The sequence below is a fragment of the Mustela lutreola genome, chromosome 4 (assembly GCF_030435805.1).
Source record: "Mustela lutreola isolate mMusLut2 chromosome 4, mMusLut2.pri, whole genome shotgun sequence".
Classification (NCBI taxonomy): Eukaryota; Metazoa; Chordata; class Mammalia; order Carnivora; family Mustelidae; genus Mustela; species Mustela lutreola.
Window position 1 is genome coordinate 9054093 of NC_081293.1, and position 21303 is coordinate 9075395.

The window sequence follows — 21303 nt, forward strand, 5'->3', positions numbered from 1 at the left end:
TCACCACACAGTGGGTAAAGCATCACACAGTAGACGAACCAATGCGTTACCTGAGTTGGGGTGATGATGGGCACTCCGCCAACAATGTCCGTTCTGTAAGACACTTGCTTCTTCCCACTTTCATTCTGGCGACTTAGGTTATCAGAATGAGGCTGTGAGTCTGACTGCTTTGGTACCTAAAATAATATGTAAATGAATCATTCTGCAACTAGCATTATTTAGGAGACCCTCTTCTATCACAGAATATCCAACTAATCATCCACTTACATATAACTGACATATATGAAAACTACGTATAATGTGTGTGTGTGTGTACCCCTTTAAGTTCTCACACTAATGTTTCTGTTTCAGTAACATTTGACAGACAGCCACCATTTACTGAGTGTTTACTTCGGCAGCTACTATTTCATACCTTCTCCTACTTAATCCTTTGATCAACCCTATGCGTAAGGCGTATATCTTCACTCTCTCAGTGAGAAAACAGAGGCTCAGAGGCCCGAAGAAACATAGGTTTAGATCCTGGCTGTACAATGTTCTATTTAAGTTCGTGTAACTCTCTTATATAGTCAGCCACTATACTATACCTCCTATTTATTAAAGAACTTGACATTGGGTTATAGCTCTATGTTATCTCTCCCTGTCCGCCATTCCTACCCAGGATTCTGTGGCACCCCTGAGCGCAAGGCATCATTACTGTTAGAACAGTCTACTACTGAGAGCATAGTAGATATTCAGTAAACGGTGAAAGACTGACTCAGGGGATGAATCCAAAATCAGCAGGAAAAAAAAGAATAAGATACTTAAACTAGAAGTCAAAATGTTCAATATAACTTAAAGCATGTTGGAAATTTTTAAAAGAAATTCCAATACTTGTATCAGTGATAAATCACTCACAAGTATCTCACTAAAGTGGACTCAAACAATCAAAGGCATCACAAATGTTTAACCTATGCTTCAGCTTTTCTTATGTGGCCTAATCCAGAAACAAAGTACTTGGCGAAGCACTAGTTCTATCAATAGACTGCTGCATGTTGTCTATCTTTGAATTATAGATTTTTCTTGGCTATGAACAAAACGTAATAAAATATGCTTGGCACTGATGTGATGTTAAGCATGATAGTTAACCTTGCCACTGATTTAAAGGGCATTTGAGGATTCTGCAGTTTCAGAAACATCATGACAAATACTTCCAATAAGCACCATAAATGTAATGTAAAAACATTTAAAATTAAATAACCTGCCTGCCATACAGTTAATCCCTGTTAACAGGACACTGGCACAGCTCCAGGGGACAATAATCACATTACAGTCATAGACCCAAGCCATTTATTAAAATGATTCCAAAGCAGTGTGGTTTCTTAAGCTTTAACATTCATGAAGTATGAGCCAGGAACATTATTGAAACCTTCAGATTCCCAGGCTGCATACCCAGAAATTCTGACTTGTGAAGCCTCGGTGGTGTGACAAGGGGGCACTTTCAGCAGGAATTCCAGAGGTTTCTGAGACAGGGGCTTCAGAAACCAGCCTGAGAAACACTGCTGCCAGAGCTGTGCTCGCCCACCACGTCTGCGGAAGAGCAGGCGGACAGCGGTGTCTGCGGACAGAGCTACATGAAATATTGGTAAACATGCTCTACATGTGTCTAAGCATATGCCAATCCACATAAATATTATTTGTGGATATACTTTATGGATCTAATTTATGGATATACCAACTTGCCTCTTGGTTGACTTCCGCAACTCCACTCTTTCCCCTGCCTCTCCCTTAGAAATGCTTCCCCACAAGGCTTTCTCCCCAGGCCTCCAGCCATACTTACACTATGAGGCAGGTCACTGGCAGAAACAAAAGTGAGGGAAACAGGAAGAGAAATGAACCCTGCCACGGAATGCCTCTAGCATTCTTCTAAGAGGCTACACATTGGACTTTTTAAGGGCAACAGATAATGGCTAGAACTCTACTTGACAAGATTCACATAATGACATGACAGTGAAGGGGCGACAAAGGACACCACACACCCGGAAACAATCTAAGGAAACCTATAATGTTTTGAATGAATAGTATCATGTATTTCAATTATGACAGATAAGGTGGGGCTGAGTTATCCCATTAAGAAAGAAAACAGTATCAGAAGATTTTAAAACCAAGAACCGAACACTCTCCTCAACTGTGTTAGTTGAAATGTGCTAAGAGGTGACCCAGGTGAAGTCAGTCCTTCTTTTAAAAACTTCAGAGTTTTAGTCATATGTGCGCATTTCCTAAGAAAAACCTTTAATACCGGCCTAAAAATAGATCGACACACACTTAAACTTAGACTTTTTTATTTTTCTTGCAGAAATGATGGTATATTAAAAACCCTTCTCTATGTTGCTAAGCCCCACTGCTTCTAATTTGTCCTGATAATAAAATAAATGCTAAGTATGGCATAATTCCAATGCTAGAGCTCAGTAATTAACTTAGATCTGTACTTTACAATAAAAATTATCTAAACTGTGCGGTGAGCACTGAGTAACACGCAGAACTTTCAATTCAGTATGTTGTACACCTGAAACTAATGTAACATTTCATTACAATTTAAAAAAACAAATTGTAGGGACACCTGGGTGGCTCAGCCGTTAAGTGTCTGCCTTTGGCTCAGGTCAGAATCCCAGGGTCCGGGGATCAAGTCCTACATTGGGCTCCTTGCTCAGCAGGGAGCCTGCTTCTCCCTCTGCCCCTCTCCTTGATCGTGCTCTCTCTCTCTCTCTCTCTTGCTCTCGCTGTCTCTCTGACAAATAAATAAAATCCTTAAAAAGATAGTAATAAAAAATAAACTGTAAACATTCTCCTAAACCAAGAAAAATATAAGCAGAATACCAACTCCTAAAAATTCTGAACATTAGTCTAAATTCAGCCATTAAAATAAACATGTTCAGGACTAACAAACAAACCAGCCAACTACTAAGCAAGAATCAGAAAAATGACCCCCAGGCAGACAGCAAGTGTCAAAGACACGGGACGTGCTTGCTCTCGTTGCCCCGGACTCCCCTGTCTCTTGCTTTCTGTCTGTCCTGCGCTGCTTCCTGCGAGAAGTCTGCATGTATTTTTAGGTGTTTGCTTGGGATCCTAACAGCAGAAAAAGAAAAGGGAGTCAGAGAACGAGGGATGAGCAAATCGGAGCCAAACAACAGGGCTTACACACTAAAACCTCGAATGTTCAAACACAAATTACTGAGTACCCCTGAGGGTACTCAATAAGGGACGAGAGACCACCACGTTCACACTCCTACTACTATAAATGAATAGTGATTTGAAAGTATATTTTAAAGTCTGATTTTCCCAACTTCAGTCACTGATACTCCCCTCAGGGTTGGTTTCTCTAATACTGACTCTCTTTTCTTTTCAAATAAGGGGAAAAGTTTTTTTTAATGGCAGCCACCAATAAATTTTCACACAGATGTTAGCAAAGTAAGCCACAGACCAGGGTGTCAGAGGACAGTCCATTAAGATGACAGGTACTATAATTAGGAAGTAGTTTAATAATCACCATTCCCTTACCACGACCCCTAAACCATCCGTATTCTGAAGCCACATACTTCCAAAACCTAATTATGAACTTTTTCCTAATTATGAATTTTTTAAAGTTTTAAGTTTATATGTCACATATACAGTTGACCAAAATGTAATTTGGAGAGATTCCACAGAAATGTAAACCACACATAACTAAAATGTATTTAATTTTCCAAAGAAATATGTAGGTAAATCATTGGCAATTTCCATAGGAAAGGATGACAAATTAGAGATTCCACACCCTAATACATTTCCATGTGTATTTATGCACATGACATTAAAATTGGCAAGACTCTATTTAAATAAAGATTATTTATTTATTTATTTGAGAGAGAGAAAGTGTGTGAGCAGAGAGAGGGGCAAATGGTGAGAATTTTAGGCAGACTCCCCACTGAGCCTGACACAAGGCTCGATTTCAGGACCCTGAGATCAAGACCTGAGCCAAAACCAAGAGTTGGATGCTTGGCAGACTGAGCCACCCAGGCACCCCCTGGCAAGACTCTTTTTTTTTTTTTTAGGATTTTATTTATTTATTTGACAGACATTGGAGATCACAAGTAGGAGGACAGGCAGGAGGAGAGGCAGGAGGGGAAGCAGGCTCCCTGCTGAGCAGAAAGCCCGATGCCTGGGATCATGACCTGAGCTGAAGGCAGAGGCTCAACCCACTGAGCCACCCAGGTGCACCATGGCAAGACTCTTTAGAGAAAAAAATTAAAGGTACCTCATGGAAGCATAGGAAATTCTCTCCTTGCTATCATGTAAGTTAAATGTTTATTTAAGATTGATCTTTAGTAAATACTATCACTTCTATATCACTTTAATTCACTGTAATAACGCAATATTCATTTTGTTGACTAGCTAAGGATTTCTCTATCTTTCATGTACTCCTATCTTCTAAATGTGAATTACAAAAACATGAATTATAAAAGAATATCAACTGATTTAGCTTAAAAATTTCAACATCTAAAATAAAGCTGTAAAACCACAACAGCTGGTATCAGCAGTCTTTATACTTTGGAACATTACCCAACTTCAGTTTCTCTTGCACATGAACAAGCTTAACAGTGCCATCTGTACCAGATGGTTTCCCACCATTAATAAATCAGACACAGCAAATCAAGAACCCCCAAAATGGCAAAATCCTGAGACTATCCACTACTTTTTTCTTAAAGCACTAAGAAACCAGTGCTGCTTATTATTTTAAATTGCAATAAATGAATAAACTCGGTAAAGCTACTAGGTACTTTCTAAAGAAAATTTCATGTTAAAAAATATATATTTATTGAATTAAAAACAATTAGTTAAGACCTTTGAAGAATATGTACTTGTTCATCAGCTCAAAAAAGTGCTTTCCTGAAACTGCACAAGCCTAAAATAACTTCTCCACGCACAGATCAGACGCACGGCGTGGGTGTTTCTGTCATGTGGTAACAGGCTGTGCTGGTGCAAGACAAAAACTCCGACTTCACTCTGAGAACAGCTTTAGTTGTATTAACTCTTCATTGTGTTGTGATATAAATATGGAATCATTCATTTCAGATGGAAACTATCAAGTAATAACATATGGCAACTTTCAGAGCACATGTCTTTCGAGGGTTGAAGTCATTTCAGGTCAGTAAATAACTACATTTGAACAGAAACACACTTCAATTCAACAAACCTCACCCAGGAACTCCTTCCAGATCCTTTCCATGCAGGCCTCTATGTGTTTCTCTACAAGTGTTTAAGGAGGAAAAAAGCAAGGAGAGGTAGGATCAGGGCACAGAACCTCTCTACTTGTCTATCGTTGTGAGTGGTAAATGCTCTCAGAAAAGTTGGGTTTTTGCATTAGGAACAAAAGAGTAGGAAAGGGCTCTTTTTCCAGGAAGCAGTAAGGCACTGCTCTTCAGGGTCTGGCTCCAGAGTCCAATGGGCTGGGTTTGGCTCACGGCTCCACCACTTACCAGCTCTGAAACTGGTAAGTTTCTCAATCCTTCAAAGCTCACTTTTCCAGATAATTTGGGTAAAACCTGCAGGGCAGGGCCTGACACACTGTAGATAATCAATACACATTCCTGTTCATCAGAAAACCAAAAGGAGAAATGCAGGTGGCAAGCGGGAAGCTGGAGCCCAGAAAAGGTGTGCAAGGCCGGCACGTTCCGAAATCAAGGAGGAAGAGGGGGCCGGGCAGGTTTTAGAGCCTGAGACAGACTTCTGGGGCCATGTGGGCAGCACCCTCTGGCCGCCACAGCTCTCCAAATGCACTCCCTGTCTCTGTGCCTCACTCCCACTCCCTCACCTCCGCTTCCTGCTCCTCTCTTCGAACTCTACCCTATGTGACAGCAATCCTGCCATGGCCTGGAAGACAGGAAGGCCGACACCCAGTCGCTGGGTCAGTGGCAGGAAGTCCCTTATCCTACTCAGGAAGAAAAAATATGCATTTTACCCTAGAAACATTACTGCATGCAGTAAAATCTACACTAATACATATCTTATTAGGTACATAAAGGTTTCAAAAGGCATTGATGTATGGGCTATTTTTAAGAGCTGATAGTCACCTTGTACAAGGCAATGTATTCACATTATAAAGACCTGTGTTTTAAACAAACTTGGAATACACAATCTGCTGGTAAACTAGAGACACTAAACAAATATATTTTCAAAATGTAAAGATTATTTCCAGACATTAAAGATAAAAAAAAAACACTTACTGTAATTTTTATAGCTTTGTTCAACACATTTACCCATTCTACTAGGTCTTGCTGATCATTAGCTTGTAGGAAGTATTTCCTCATCCCTGCATTCATAACTGTTGAGAGAAAAAATAAACTACAACATGAAATTTCGCACTTGTTACATCTAAATTTATATTTGCAGCTACTTTCTGAAAAACCATGCTAGGATTTGACAAGATCATATGTAATAATGTTTTTATCACTCAGTAACATAGGTAAACCTCTTATCTTTAATGGCCATGTTTTCCATGAAATTGAAATACCACAAGATATTTAGCCAATCCCCTAAAGATGGACATTTAGGCTATTTCTAATTTTTTAAAGTCATATAAATGATCCCAATGAAACATCATGTATATTTATCTTTCCATACTTGGGTTACCCGTTCTATAGGATAAATTTCTTAACACAGATGTGTTGGGTCAAAGGGAATTCACCTTTAAAATTTTTATAGGTATTGGGCAACTTGTCTTCCCAAAAGGTTGAACCCATTTACATTCCTAACAACGGTGTATGCAAAGGCCTGTTTTGTCCAGTGCCCCACACCAGTCTTGACTATTAGCACCTATGCTAGTAAGGGACCTCGTATTCAGCCCCAGGACTCTAGGATATTGGAGCTGCAGTCTGTAGACAATATTTCCTACGACCCCTTGCCAGCTCGGGCCATGCTCTGCTAATGGGAGGTACTGAAGGGAGACTAGAAGGTGTGAGGGAGGTGGGGAGAGGGCACCTGCTCCTAAGTTCCTGCTACCACTGTCCATCCACCAGCAGCAACACACACTAGCTACTGCTCAGACGCTTCCACCACTCTCTCTGCCAGCCCTGCAGATTCCCCTGACACTCCTCACTAGCTCCATCCCGGCCCCCTTCCTAAGTCCTAGGTTCAGGTGATACTACTACCTCTTCCCCTTTCATTTCTCCAGCCAGGTGGGTGAGAGTGGCCTTATATACTTCCTAACGCCTAGGTTTCTTCAGCAGTCCCCTTTGTGCTCGTTCAGCCTTCCAACAAACGAGTAACCAATTCCTTAAAACACATACCCCAGGGTTTGAAATACCTAATGCAGACTGTTTTCCTTACTGGACCCTCACAAACACAACAGTCTTCGGCTACCTAATTGGTGAATAATCACATCTTGTTTAAATGTGAATTTCTTTGATTATTGAGACAAATTAGTTTTTTATGTTTCTTGGCCATTAGAATTTGTTTTCTGAGCTTTCTTTTCTTTACCCATATTTCTCCTGAGTGTTCACTTACTTTGTGTTGACTTGGAGAGCTTTTGTATTAATCATTTCTATTTTATTTCAAGTTCTTTTTCCCAGTCTGTCATTTGCCTTTTCACTTTGCCCATGGTATCTTTTATCGAACAGGAATATTCTACCAATCTTTTCTTTTTCCTGTAATGACTTGAGCTTTCACATATCTGAAAATCTCCCCAACTCAAGGTTATAAAAATAAACACCTTGATATTTTCAGCACTCTTTTATATCTATGTCTTTATATCTAAAATCTTAATACATTTGGAACTCTTTGTACAATTTAACTTACATACACCTGTTTAGTGACTATCTATTTGTATGAAGCAAAGCATACCAGCATACACAGTTATCTACCAACTATCCCTGTCAACCCTTGAATTAAAGCTTATTAATTATATTTCGTGTGCATTCATTTTTAAAAACATAAATATCATTCTAGGAGCTAATGCACTTCAACAGCTACACTGCTGCAATTATGAACTATAAAAACAACTTCCGAAGTTATTTCTCAAATGCACAGGACTTTGAAATTAGAACTGAGACCAAGACACTAAACCAGAGCTTCCTTGAACTGAGATGAGAATCTGAGCAAGGAAGTCAGAAGTCCCTTGGGAAGTGCTGTACGACAACGGTCTGGAAATTAAAGAAATTTAGAGCACTGTGAGTCAGTTCTTTTATATCTTACTAGAGACTGGAGAAATTCTAAATGCTATAAGCATAAACTAAGATAAATGAGTAGCACAGTAGGATATGTTAACATGCCGCTTTTATTTTTAATTTTTAACAACTGGCAAAGCACCCTTTTACAATCTTGTTACAACTCAGGCTGAGGCTGAGTTCCCCCTACCTCTCCCAATGGCTTCTTCCTTCAACACTGTTCCAGGAATCTGCCCAGATCATCCGAAGAATCTGAAAATCTGAGCACTTGGTACTACACTCTACCTGCTACAAAGCAAGTGCTTAATACATCTATTTTTGAATGAATAACATTTATATAAGGACTTCTTTTAAGGGAAAAGAGGCAAATACCCCTCTCAAAAAGATTCTTAGCAAACCCTGCACTCTAAACAAAAATTCAGGTGCTATATTATTGTATATAGTGCACAGCAGGAAGGGGCATAATGGTATGATCGGAGGGAAAAAAATCAAAGCCTGGAGTCACTCAGACCTGATCAGCTCATGCACTCGACTAACAATGTCATCTTGCAAAAACCCATGCACTTTCTCTGAGCCCGGTTTTCTTCACTGATGAAATGGATGCAACCCACCCATTCATTGAGGGGTGGAGGCGAGAGATGTAAAGAAACTAGGACAGTACTTGGGACAAAACAGAGATCATCCTCTTCATCATGATCATCTGGAGATTTCCAAGTAAGAACGCACTGTGGAAAATGTAAAGCAAATTATTGGGAAGGGACATATTAACAACGCTGGGAGGGAGGTGGGGACAGAGAAAGAACAAACACCAGAATAAAACAGAACTACACAAAAGCCGTAAGTTGCCACACTTTTAAATCAGGGACTTCACAGTGTAAGATGGCTCCAAACCAGACGCTGGTGTTCCCACTACCTCTTCACTTCAATACTTCTTGATTTTATTTCAAATCTTTTTTTTTTTTTTTTAAGATTATTTATTTATTTATTTGACAGATAGAAAGAGCACAAGCAGGCAGAGCAGCAGGCAGAGGGAGAGGGAGAAGCAGGCTCCCCACTGAACAGGGGAGCCTCTTGTGGGACTTGATTCCAGGACTCTGGGATCATGACCTGATCCAAAGGCAGCCGCTTAACCAACTGAGCCAACCAGGAGCCCCTTCATTTCAAATCTTCACTATCAAAGTGAACATACTGGAGGCTCATGCAAACATGAGCCTGACTGCAAACAAATGTCATCTCACAACCCAGGAGCAACCTGAGGTATGGTTCCAATGCGGCTTGAATGCGGTTACGGACCACATGGTGATGCGACCCTTTCCACATGCCTTCCTTGTCAAGGTCTCTCTTCCCTCTGTTCTTTCTCTGTCCTCTTCTCGTAGTCGGATGGCAGACTTCCTTAAAGGAAGTCTAATTTTCTCATTTCTCATTTCTCTCTAATTTTCTCATTTCTCTCCTCACATCTTTGTCTCTGCTCTACTTTTAGATTTTGACTTTTTCTTTTGAGTTTTGCCATTGTCTTGTGTCCCTTCTCCTATTTGACAGTTCTCTCTCCTCAAATGTCATGTAATCTAGGGCTGTCTATTCATACTTTCAAAAACAAGGTACTAAAAAACTGATGGGAAGCTCTCCTGAAGATTTGTAGGGTTGCTAACTGCTGGACTTCACTACACAACGAACTCCTCTAGTAGAAATGCCCACAGGTCGGTACCTACAGCTCTCCTGTTTGGGGTAGGCAGACTCCCACCCCACTAGGCCTGGCTGCCCAGTGCTCCAGGACTGGACACAGGAAATGGGCAGATCTTCACTTAGTCCTCCTATCTTCAGTTTCATGCCTCAACCCTCTCCTACTCCCCAAGCACAGAGCGTATTTCTTTTTTTTTTCCTTTTAAGTTTTTACTTATTTAGTAATGTCTATACCATCATGGGACTCGAACTCATGACCCCAAGATCAAGAGTCATGTGCTCCTCCAACAGAGCCAACCAGGCACCCTTCACTGATTCTATTTCTAAAGATAGTACACATGCCATTTCTTGCTGGGACGGTGGAAGGGCAGCTGCCTACGCTAGACAGAGAAGCAGGGACCAGAGGCTGTCCCTGACACAGACATTCAAACGTAGTCCCTGCTTTCAGTCCCTCCTCTTGCTGACTCCCCAGAAAGCACCCAGAACCTAGCTCCAGCTGGAGTTGGCGTGGGGGGCAGGACCCTGACCGGCCAGCCCTTCACTGGCTTTTGCTGCGACCTGCTAAGTTATTTTACATTCCTCCGCGCACTTCCCATCTGTCTACGCTGCAGATTACAGATGTCTGCCAGGTTCATCACTTGTTTTTGAGCAATCTGAGATGGAATAAAGGCAGGAGAGTCTTTATGTTGCCATTCTGAATGGAAGTTATGGCCTCTGCCTACTTCTCTGAAGGCTAGCATTTTAAGAATCTCTTTTCTATCCCCTCTAGTAGTAAAGACTAATAAACTACTGGCAAAACAAAACTCTTAATCTTTGACTCCCAAGTAAAATCACCCATTCTAAATACTCCAGCAAATGAACCTCACATCTATTACTATATAATCCTATTCCTTCAAACCATGGGTTTGAGATTTACATTAAAGACTTTCAGGAGTATAGGCTTTACACATTCCAAAACACAAAGTACTCTGTTACTCGACTTGCCCCCACTAGCTTTTCACTCACAAAGTCTGAGGGATTTTCCTATTTAGTAGCCAAAATTATAAATTTGTAATAAAAACATAAATTTTTTTTAGTTTCTTAATGGTGATAAAAGCCTTACAGAGAGGGGCGTCTGGGTGGCTCAGTAGGCTGGGGTCTCTGCCTTCGGCTCAGGTCATGATTCCAGAGTCCTAGAATTGAGCCCCGCATCGGGCTCTCTGCTCGTCAGGGAGTCTGCTTCCCTTCTCTCTCTCTGCCTGCCTCTCTGCCTACTTGTGAACTCCGTCAAGTAAATAAATAAAATCTTAAAAAAAAAAATTTAAAAAGTCTTACAGAGGATTCTCTGAACAGCTACCTTACATCCTGCTCATATGCTGTTCTCTTGCTGGATGTACATGACTGCCACGAGCTGTTATCCCTACCACAATGCCTAAAGAAGAAACCTGCCCTTTACAAGCAAAAGAGAAAAAGGAACATTAACATCAACTCTACCACAAGAAGCATCTACTCTCACGTAAAGCACGCCAGTTGGCCACTCTGAAATGTCTTCCCATCACTAGGTTCCATGAACACGCTGAGGGCACACCAGCTCCCCCAGCTTCAACTACGACCCGCTATCATGGCAGGTTCCAAATTCCTCCATTCCTGATCTTCAGGCTCTATCCAGTCCTCGATTATCACCGCCACCACATTTCCACGTGTTGTTTCCCCACCACATCAAACTCCTCACCGAACATTTTACCCCATCCAGCTCTCCCTGACCCCTCATTTCTTTACCAGAAGTGAACCTACCGGAACCTCTCTCTTCCCGCACATCCAGGCACCAAGTCCCTTCATGTCTCCTGCTAGCGATGTCTGTCCTTCCTTCCACGGCCACCACCCAGATTCAGTCCGTTAAGGACTGTAGTTTGGGAGCCACTGAACTAATCTACCTGCATCAAAACTGTATCCATGCAAAAAAATTCCTTCACCTTATGTCAGCTTTCTAGATGCTAATTTCTCACCTCTTGTTTACACACACACGCACACGCACACGCACATCATTTGTCAATACGTTATACCCAGACTCCCACCTGCCCTTTTACTTTTCCGTCTGTCGCCATCCGTTCCCGGCAGCTTCCCGGAGTGTTCCGGTGCCCAAAGACACCATGCTCTTCTCCTGTGCATGTCTCTGTCTCTGTGATCCCAACCCCCTGTCTCTCCCATGGCAGAGGATGATCAAGGATAGTTGGTCACTGACTCCAGGTTCTCCTCACCCAGGGTGGTGGCTTCCCTTGACTCCCCAGTGAGGATGTGAAGCTCGTCTGTGGTTCTTTAACAGCTTGTACACTCCTTTCTCTGCTGACAGCAATAAATGCGATGATACTGCCAGCTACAGTGTCTGTGAGACAAGGAGCCTGTGAGGCTCTTAAGGGCAACGACTGCTTCTTATTGCTCTCCCAGCCCCAGGGCCAAGCAGAGTGTGCACACACTAGACATTCACTGCTTGCTTCACACATTCACTATCTGGATCAGACACCCTCAACTACCTCCACCCCCAAACTATAAACTCCTTAGCACCCACAAGCTGAAAATCAAATCCTTTCCATTATTTACACATTTATGATAGAATAATACAAGGTAGAAAGTTAAGAATTACTGGAAGTCTTGCTGGCGGTGATCACTATACACGGTAGCTAATGACCACATCCAAAGAAGGGAGGCGCTGGGACTGGGCTGGACACAGGAAAGAGGCTTCAGGGGCAGGGAGTTTTATTTCTTCACCCAGATGGTGGTTTCAAGGGAATTTCCCTTAGAATAATCCATTAACCCATAGGTTTGTGTTGTGTGGTTTTCGGGTACTGTTTTCTTTTACAGCATATTGTAATTATATTAGCCAAACTTTAGTTAACAAACATACAGAAAATGGCTACTTACCAAAACAGAACTCAGCCTTTGGCCTTAGCTTAGTTGCATCGCTAACCTAACAAAAAAGAGAAATGTGTCACTCTCTTCTTCATATGCTAGATAACCAACTTTAAATGCTGCATGAACGTGCACATGTATGATTTCCCAATAATAACATGTATTTAGCAAACAGATCTAAAATTAAACTTTTATGGCTACTGAGAAAGAACTGCAAATTAAACACAGAATATGGCTCCCAACTGTGAGATGTTTAAAACAAACGATACTTCCATGTTCTTTCTGAATATTTACTCAAACGAAACGTGAAGAAGTTGAAAGTAAACCATTAAAAGAACACACGGAAAAATTCATAGTTTAACATAATTTTCAAAATCCCCTCAGAATACTCTATAGAAACTATAAATTCTTTCCAAATTGCATATTTCTAAATTAGCTGTGAACCTTTAGAGATAATGACTATTGGTAAGGGGAAGACTGTAATTAACCAAGCCCCAAAATCCAGAAGGTATTAATCTGCAATGAGGAAACAAAACCAAAATGGCACTGGATCCTCTTGTACATGAGAACATCTTGGGATAATGGGGCCACGCTGCTAAATGCAACACACGGCTTTCAGAAGGTGAAACAACTAGTTGCACCTGGTCGCTGTTACCACCCCCCCCCCCCCCCCCGTAATGAAGTAGCCTCTGAGAAGCCCATTCATGGCTATCACCACCTGCTGCCCAGTGATATCTCCTTGCAACATCTGTTTTGTACCTTCAAAAGCAATTCTAAGTCTGGGGTTCCTGACTGATCCCAACTACAAATTCACAGCTCTGAGTCACACTGGAATTTGTTGTTCCAGGAATAAATTCTGGAAAAGGGAGGCATATCTAACGCAGAGTACAAACTGTACAATTCAACCTTCGGGAAAGCTGTGGGACAGAGATTAAAGTCAACAGAAGTACACAGAGAAAGTTCTATTTTAAAAGGGGAACAGAGGAGTTGGGAGGCAGATGGCCAGTCAGGCTTACTTGCTTAGTTAATACTTTATTTTTAAAAAGAGCTCCCATTTTTAAAAAGACCAGGCAACAAATGACTGAAAAGATACAAGCATATCGGCAATCTCTCCCTCAACTGCCTATTCCTCATCACTGCACGGAGAGTCAACAACCCCTGGCGGCATCCTTACCTCACAGCACACTTATGCTGCAGGCCAGCAAGAAGACGGGGGGCCTACAGTTTATTTCGCAGTAGAATTTTATGCTTCCTTATAATAATCATTATAGAATTTAAACTCAAGGTACCTTAAGGCATTTATAAAATGTCTTAATTTACAGGGACAACTGAGGTATATTTAAACAATATTCGTCTTTTGCAAATTAAATAATACGGTTTTAATTAAATAAATAATAATAAAATGTTGCTCTTTAAATATGTAACCTTTTTGTGCACGGGCTGATTCTTTTTGTTGTTGTTGTCAACTAGAACAATATTGAGAACAAAGTACTTTGTCTATAAAACTGTCCTTTAAACAGAAGCACACTTGTAAACCTGTCTTCTGTTAAAGACCTTTGCTAAGAAATTCCAAAACATGCTTAATAGTATGCACACGCATATGACTCCATGCTACTCTTTCCATCTCCTAACTTAAGTCATCTACAAACATTATTTTGTATAAAAACTCCAGAGGTTTAGGTCCTCAACTTCTATCTCGGTTCCCAAAACACTGATAAAATCAAGGGGGGAAAAATACCTGAAAATACCAAACCTAAATTTTTTAAAAGAAAAATAGTATTATAAAAATTCCAGAAATATCAACAACAAGAAAAGAGAAATAAGAAGAAACAAAGTGAAATGAAGGAAAAACCATTGTTTCCTCATTAAGATGGTTCTTATTTTCTTCAAAATAAAACAAAAATAAAAAGTCAAAAGTAATGGCATTAAAAGTTGGAAACAGTTTAAATAAATACAGACTCAGAAAACATCTTCAGGTTTCCCAAAGATAGAACCTGTTAACTCATCTTTGTCCTTGTGATGCCCTTCCAATGTCCTGATGGCCCAATCACAGAAGTTAATGTTAACTTTTGCAATTAGCCACATACTCTTCCGAATTTTATAAAAGAACTTCCTACCTGTAGTGAGCAGGTACTATTTTCAACATGGTAGGACCCCAAACCTCATCACTAAATGACACAGAAAGGAAGCTGCTCTTTGATTATTCATACTCTCATTTAAAGGAATTTTAATTCAGGCATGAATATGAAACAATAGAGAAAAACTACCTTTGAAATGTAGGTAAGTTTAATGGCTCCCACACGTGATGATCCAGAAGGTAAGTTCTGGAAACAAATTATTAATATATAATTAAAATCCAACATTATTAATTTATTTTATATTATAATGTCCTAAATGTACTAGAAAAAGTTAAGAAATTAGATTTTTTAATATCACATTTTACAAATCAACTTTTTTAGTTCAAGTATTTACAAATCAAGTTGACAGTTGGATAACAAAACCAAACTCTATTTTGTCCCACCATAATGCATTCTATAACTAAAAGGCTATTTTTATCATTGTGGCCAAACTTTTCGTTAAAAGCCATAAACGCGGGGTTGTAACATGGTATCATATAGGGTTGTAGTAGAAAACAATGGTTTGGGAACTTGAATCGAGAACGTAACTATATAGGACCTAAATTTAAAAAGTAGCAAATAATTTATACTGTTAAGAATTTGAACCATTAACAAAGGTTTGTGAGCATTCTGTAATCAAATCAAAATTGTACTTTAATATATCATGTAATATAATAAACTGGATGGATTACAGAGAGTATTCTTACCAGATAAGAGAGTCTGGAAAAAAATAATCAAAGAATATAAAGGAAAACTCCGACAGAATATTTTAAAAGTAAAATTAAAACAATGTTAACATTGAAAGCTTCCTCCACTACAGATTAACCAAGATCAACTTTTTATCTAACTTTATGATTATGTACATTAAAAAGAAAAACCTTTGACTTTGCTTTATGAATGATTAGGAGGTACCTTTCTCAGACCTCTCTATAAGCTTACTGGAAACAATTAATTATATGAAAGCCGAGACATTTCAAAGACTTAATTAAGATTCCCAAACATAATTACTGGTTATTGTTGACAGGGACAGATCTTTTCAAAATTTACACTCCTATGTAAACTGCATTATGTTTTGCTTTAAACTATATACTACATTCAAGCTTCTAAATATAAACCATAAATATGTATACAAAATAACATTGTAATTCTTAAGGTATACTGTTAAATTGTGTTCTTATATAAAATGTTTTACATTAAGAGGTTGCTTTGTTGTTGTTTTTAAATTTTGGATTAGTCAATGAAATGTTAAAATGCCTTCAAGACCTCCTAACTACTAAGTGATTTTCTTAAAATACTACTAACCTTCCATTCAGAAGTGTTATTTTTCTTTTAAATCCTCCAAAAATTTAATCTTTTAACTAGCTTAATACAGTTCTAAGCCCTGTATGAGGAAGAAAAATGAGAAGTATGTCATGGCCACATGACATGAAGGGTCATAGATTAAACAGTGCCACAGTATAGGGAAATGTAAGTAGCTAAGAGATAAAGAATATTCAAAATACCAAGTTTCTATGGATCAGTGAGATTATTGCCAAGTTCGACTACAAAAAAGTAGGTTTCAAAATCTGTTCCCTGAGAGTGAACAAGAAAGAATCAACTGGTGACTTTTAAGATATAAAGGAGAATGAGCCATTTTTCTTATGAGTTCCTGAACTCCTTTTGCCAAAATACTTCTTTCAAGTTTCTTCAAAGTCACTTCCTGAACAGATACTCAATTATTTCATTTTCCACCATTACCCACACCCTCAACAAAATACAGAAAGCTCCAAATGGATCTCTAGTAATACACTAGAATGGGTTTTCAAACCAATGGTTAGTGGTAAAGAAAGGAAAACAGAAGGAGAACGGCTCTCTAGGACAGGTGAGCTAAACTGATTTTTCTTTCATATCAGGGTTATTATGACTAGCATAAGTGTGTTACAGTACCATAACACAAACAACTAGATTGAAGCAGATAGAACTTGTCATTTTTCAGTAGATCAAAATGGTGGTATACTGGCAATTTCATGTGGTTCAACCTAAGGTAATCATCCTAGCAAGACATTTTACTAAAGTTTTCATTAAGAGCTGTAAGTCCTAATACATTTAAAAATGACACAAAGCTAGTATACTGACGGCTAATCCACCAGCTGCAGAGTCGACTGTAAAAGATTCTTAACAGAATGAAGAGTTAAAATTTTTAAGAACCAAACAGAAAGACAGATTTAAAATTCTGTACTACATTCATAAAAACCAATGTGCTAATTACATCATGGAAATCTGGCTTTTTTTTTTTTTAAGATTTTATTTATTTATTTGACAGACAGAGATCACAAGCAGGCAGAGAGGCAGGCAGAGAGAGAGGAGGAAGTAGGCTCCCTGCTGAGCAGACAGCCGGATGCAGGGGCTCGATCCCAGGACCCCAGGATCATGACCCAAGCCAAAGGCAGAGGCTTTAAGGTACTGAGCCACCCAGGCACCCCAAATCCGGCTTTTTAAAGAGTTCATGTTGGGGCACCTGGCTGGTCGAGTCAGAAGAGCACATGACTCTTGATCTCGGGGTCATGAGCTCAAGCTCCATGCTGGGTGTAGAGTTCACTTAAATAAATAAACTTTTTTTTAAAGATTTTAATTTATTTGAGAGAGACAGAGAGAGCAAGCAAGTGAGCAGCAGTTAGTGGGAGAAGCAGACTCCCCACTGAGCAGGGAGCCCAATGCAGCACTCAATCCCAGGACCCTGGGATCATGACCTGAGCCAAAGAGACACAGCCAAAGAGACGCTTAATAGACTGAGCTACCCAGGTGTCCCAATAAACAAACTTCAAAAAAAAAAAAAAAAAAAAACCCTGAAACTCTTAAAAACAAAATATCAGTTCATGTGAGAAAGATCTAGCTGAGTGCAAACTTTTAACACACACCCTCCCTGCTACAGCCAAAGGGACCTATTCTCCACATAGGCACAGGCCTCCTTGCTTGGACTTCTTGCCTGGGCTATTCTGTGAGCACTGGAACACCCACTTCTCCAACTACCAGCCAAAATCATATCCACCCTCTGGGTCAATTTTGAATGCTATGACCTCCATGAAGTCCGTTAACTCTGATTCCAAATTCATGTTTCCTTCGGTATAATAAAAATAGTCCATTTTGTGCTCACCACCTTCTAGCTCTAAGTGGGAAATGCTGATAAAAGGATGACTTCTGAGGGGAGAACCTATTATTATGAAGAAAGAGAAACAACCAAGGAGCTTTAAATGCAATTAGGAAGAATCCGTATGTGTCAGTCGCCCAGATCTTGTGAAGAGAGACAAACCAGGAAGAGCACCGGCCAGGACTCTGCAGTGGCTCGTGCAGGTGAGGAGAACCAGAAACCAGGATCTAGTACCCAGCAGTGAGAGGGAGTCAAGTGGAATTGAGTTACTTTCCACTCTGCAAAAGACAGTTTGGGAGGGGACTGTGCCACAGATAAAACGGTGGAGTAATAAAGGGGAGAAGTCTGATTTCTATAAAAAATACAAAAATAAATAAACATGGACTTTTGATTTCTGCTGACCGGCTCCTTCTTCCACGGACTCTGGCCCAGTAAGTAAAGATATTAATCATCGTAGTTGCACAGCCAGGTTACTACCACCCAAGAAAGGTGGTTACACCCAGAGATAAGGGAGTAAAACAGTGTCAGTAAGCTCTGTAAGAATAAGGACAGAGAGTAGACAGTTCCTAGGAAAAAGTATCAAAGTCAGAACTCAAATAATCTACACTGAATTAAAATACAAATTATCCTCTAAAATTTGAAAGGTCGTGTCTGGATAAAGAACTAAACTTACTTTATGGAGAAACAGGGACACAGTATGGGGAGCAGATACAAGCAAAGAGATTTTGGCTCACAGAAGAAATAATAACGAAAGTGTCTCAAATAGCACAAGTACTTTTTCATAATGTGTAATTGAACCAACAGCTAAAGTGAAGATCAGGGGTAGACAGGCTTCCTGCATGGAAGAGGAGGTGGAATTTGTACTATAGCCCTTACAACTTGAATTCTGTGTAAACAAATATAAATGCATTAGTACATAAGTATTTTGTCTAACCTGAAGTAAGTACAGGGTGGTAAAGAACATTAGATTGCTTCTCAGGGGGTCTAGTTCCTTCTCTGTGAAACAGAATGGAACCTCCCACCAGTTCCCACTCCTCCCTGAACTCCAAGTCCCTCAGCCACTAGACAGAATCAGCTTAGACGTTTGCTAGGGACTCAACCTTGCAACATCCATCCCAATTTGAATGAAGAGATTCACAGAGAGAGAAAACTTAAAACTACTCATTTAAGAAATAGTTTATATTTTTAAAGTTATAATAATAATTTATTTTGTGCCTTAATAAACTCTTGTTTACATACTCCAAAAAAACTACTCATTAGATGATCTCTAATCCAAGGTCTTTCACAGATCTTAAAATGGAGATTCTAATTTTTAATTTATGACATTTCCCCAATGATTTGAAAAGCAACAATGAAATCCAAGTGGATTTCAATCCATGAATGGCATTACACGGCTGACTCTCAAATCTGTCACCACAACATGAAAGGGCTACACATGTGTACAAGAGTGGCAACTAGCTCAGGCAGTTTCTTTACCAAAGACAGCGGTCTCTAACCCAGAGACAGTATCTTAAATTTAAATGATTTCAGAATTTTCTACCAGGGACAGCATTTCTCGAGGGGGGTGGGACACATATACGCATGCACAAATAAACTTAGTTCCATCTGAAATTCAAGTAGGACAGCAGGGTTGAACATGCAGGACAGGAAGAATGCAGCCAGGAGAAATAAATCTAAACGTAGATTGTTTGGGAAAACAAATCCTAACAGCCATACAGTATATTAGCTATATTAATAATTAAAATTCTCGCGTGATTTGAAAAAAGGCGACCATCTGGATTTCACAAACCTGTGGGTTATCCATGTACCACACGAAACTATCTTCTCTGGTATCCAGTATGAAGTACCTTCGAAGGAACTTCCCACTGTTTTCATTTTCCTCGATGTCTAGAAAACCACAAATGCGATTCTGTCGATCCACATAAGGCATTTCTGAGCCTGAACATTACACTGTAAAACAAAACATTTGACAGTAAGTACTTCTCAGTGGACTTCAAACCGAAAATGTGCTATTTACAACTTGTTTAACAAAGAGCCTCCTTCCCAACCTGAGGTGGGGGACGTACATGTGGGTATGTACAAAGCATGGGCAAAACCACAAGCTTCTTGTGAGTGGTTACTAAGTACAGCTCTACACACTGCCTGGAACAGAGAAGAGCGGTTCACCTCCACTGCATTAACTGACCGACTTTTCTCCCCAAACACACCCAGATGAGCCCAAAAATTAGCTATCCAAACTTCAATTTCCTCACTTATAAGTCCAGATAATCTACCTTTCAGATTATTACAGAGTATTTTTAAGTTCACAGAAAAACAATAGCTAACACTTATTGGCCACTAACTAGATGCCAGGCTCTGTGCAAGGTTCTTTTCCACGCGTTTTCTCACGGAATCCTCAGAACAACCCCATCATAGGAATCATGTCCCCATTTCACAGATAAGACTCAACGCCCACAAGGGAAAGTGACTCTCAAAGATTAGAGAACCCAGATTCCCGGGCTCTAGAGCTCATATCTTAACATTTACACCACACTTTCTCTAAAGCTCTTTGAATTGCTACAACTAAAATGAATCATAGGAAAATTAACACCATGAAAAAGAGAGATAAGCAGTATTATGTGCCTCCTGAGGGAAGACACAAACATCACCTATGAAGTGAATATGTACTAAGGAAAAAAAAAGTTTTTATCTGAATCGGATCCAGTCTCTAGATCTCCCTATGTCAAACTCCCAACTTACAGGAAATAAAGAACACAGAGGAACATAGTAAACTGCACCACAGGGTTTCACTAAGCCAAAGCCAGACTATGGGGAAACAGCAGGACAAACAGCCCAATTTCTTCAGTAAATAATTATGGGGAGGAAAAGAGAAGAGAGAAGTTACAGACTAAGAGACTTCAGAAACACATCATATTCTGATTCTTACAGTACTAAAATTTCTGTTGTACTGATTAGAGTTAAAAACCATGACTTGAGTAAAAAGCAGAGTTCCCAGCCAATTTTCTTCTCTAGAAATGGCACATATGTGACTCCTTCCTCGTGGATGCAAGCTGCAGACTGTCCCTATTCCGGCTCTTCTAGAGCCGGCACCAACAGCTTTTGGCAGGCTGAATGTATATACATAACTAAGTCTCTACATAACGGCTCAAGGTTGTTTCACCCACAATGAAAATTCAATTAGAACACATCCTGATACACTGCGTATCTAAACACTACTCTGTATGCATCCAGAGCAGTAATAAGATACACCAAAAATTTTTAAACAAAATTATCCACTAAGCTCATGTATGTGTGTTGTTATAAATCTGGCACTTCGAGA

General features: G+C 39.8%; 1 protein-coding gene across 6 annotated transcripts in view; it reads right to left on the reverse strand.

Annotated features, from left to right (window-relative positions):
- The window catches only part of PLEKHA1 (pleckstrin homology domain containing A1), a 54811-nt gene that overhangs the window by 20477 nt on the left and 13031 nt on the right, over window positions 1–21303 (reverse strand). For 5 of the 6 annotated variants that reach the window (XM_059172959.1, XM_059172957.1, XM_059172955.1 and 2 more), the window contains exons 2-6: window positions 19774–19934; window positions 15008–15064; window positions 12753–12798; window positions 6237–6334; window positions 51–176 (exon numbers count right to left, since the gene is read on the reverse strand). In XM_059172959.1, the coding sequence (XP_059028942.1) occupies window positions 51–176; window positions 6237–6334; window positions 12753–12798; window positions 15008–15064; window positions 19774–19914 (468 nt within the window). In that variant the 5' untranslated portion in view covers window positions 19915–19934. Of the gene's footprint in view, window positions 1–50; window positions 177–6236; window positions 6335–12752; window positions 12799–15007; window positions 15065–19773; window positions 19935–21303 lie in introns of those variants that run through there. The other variant, XM_059172960.1, reaches the window with a different exon arrangement.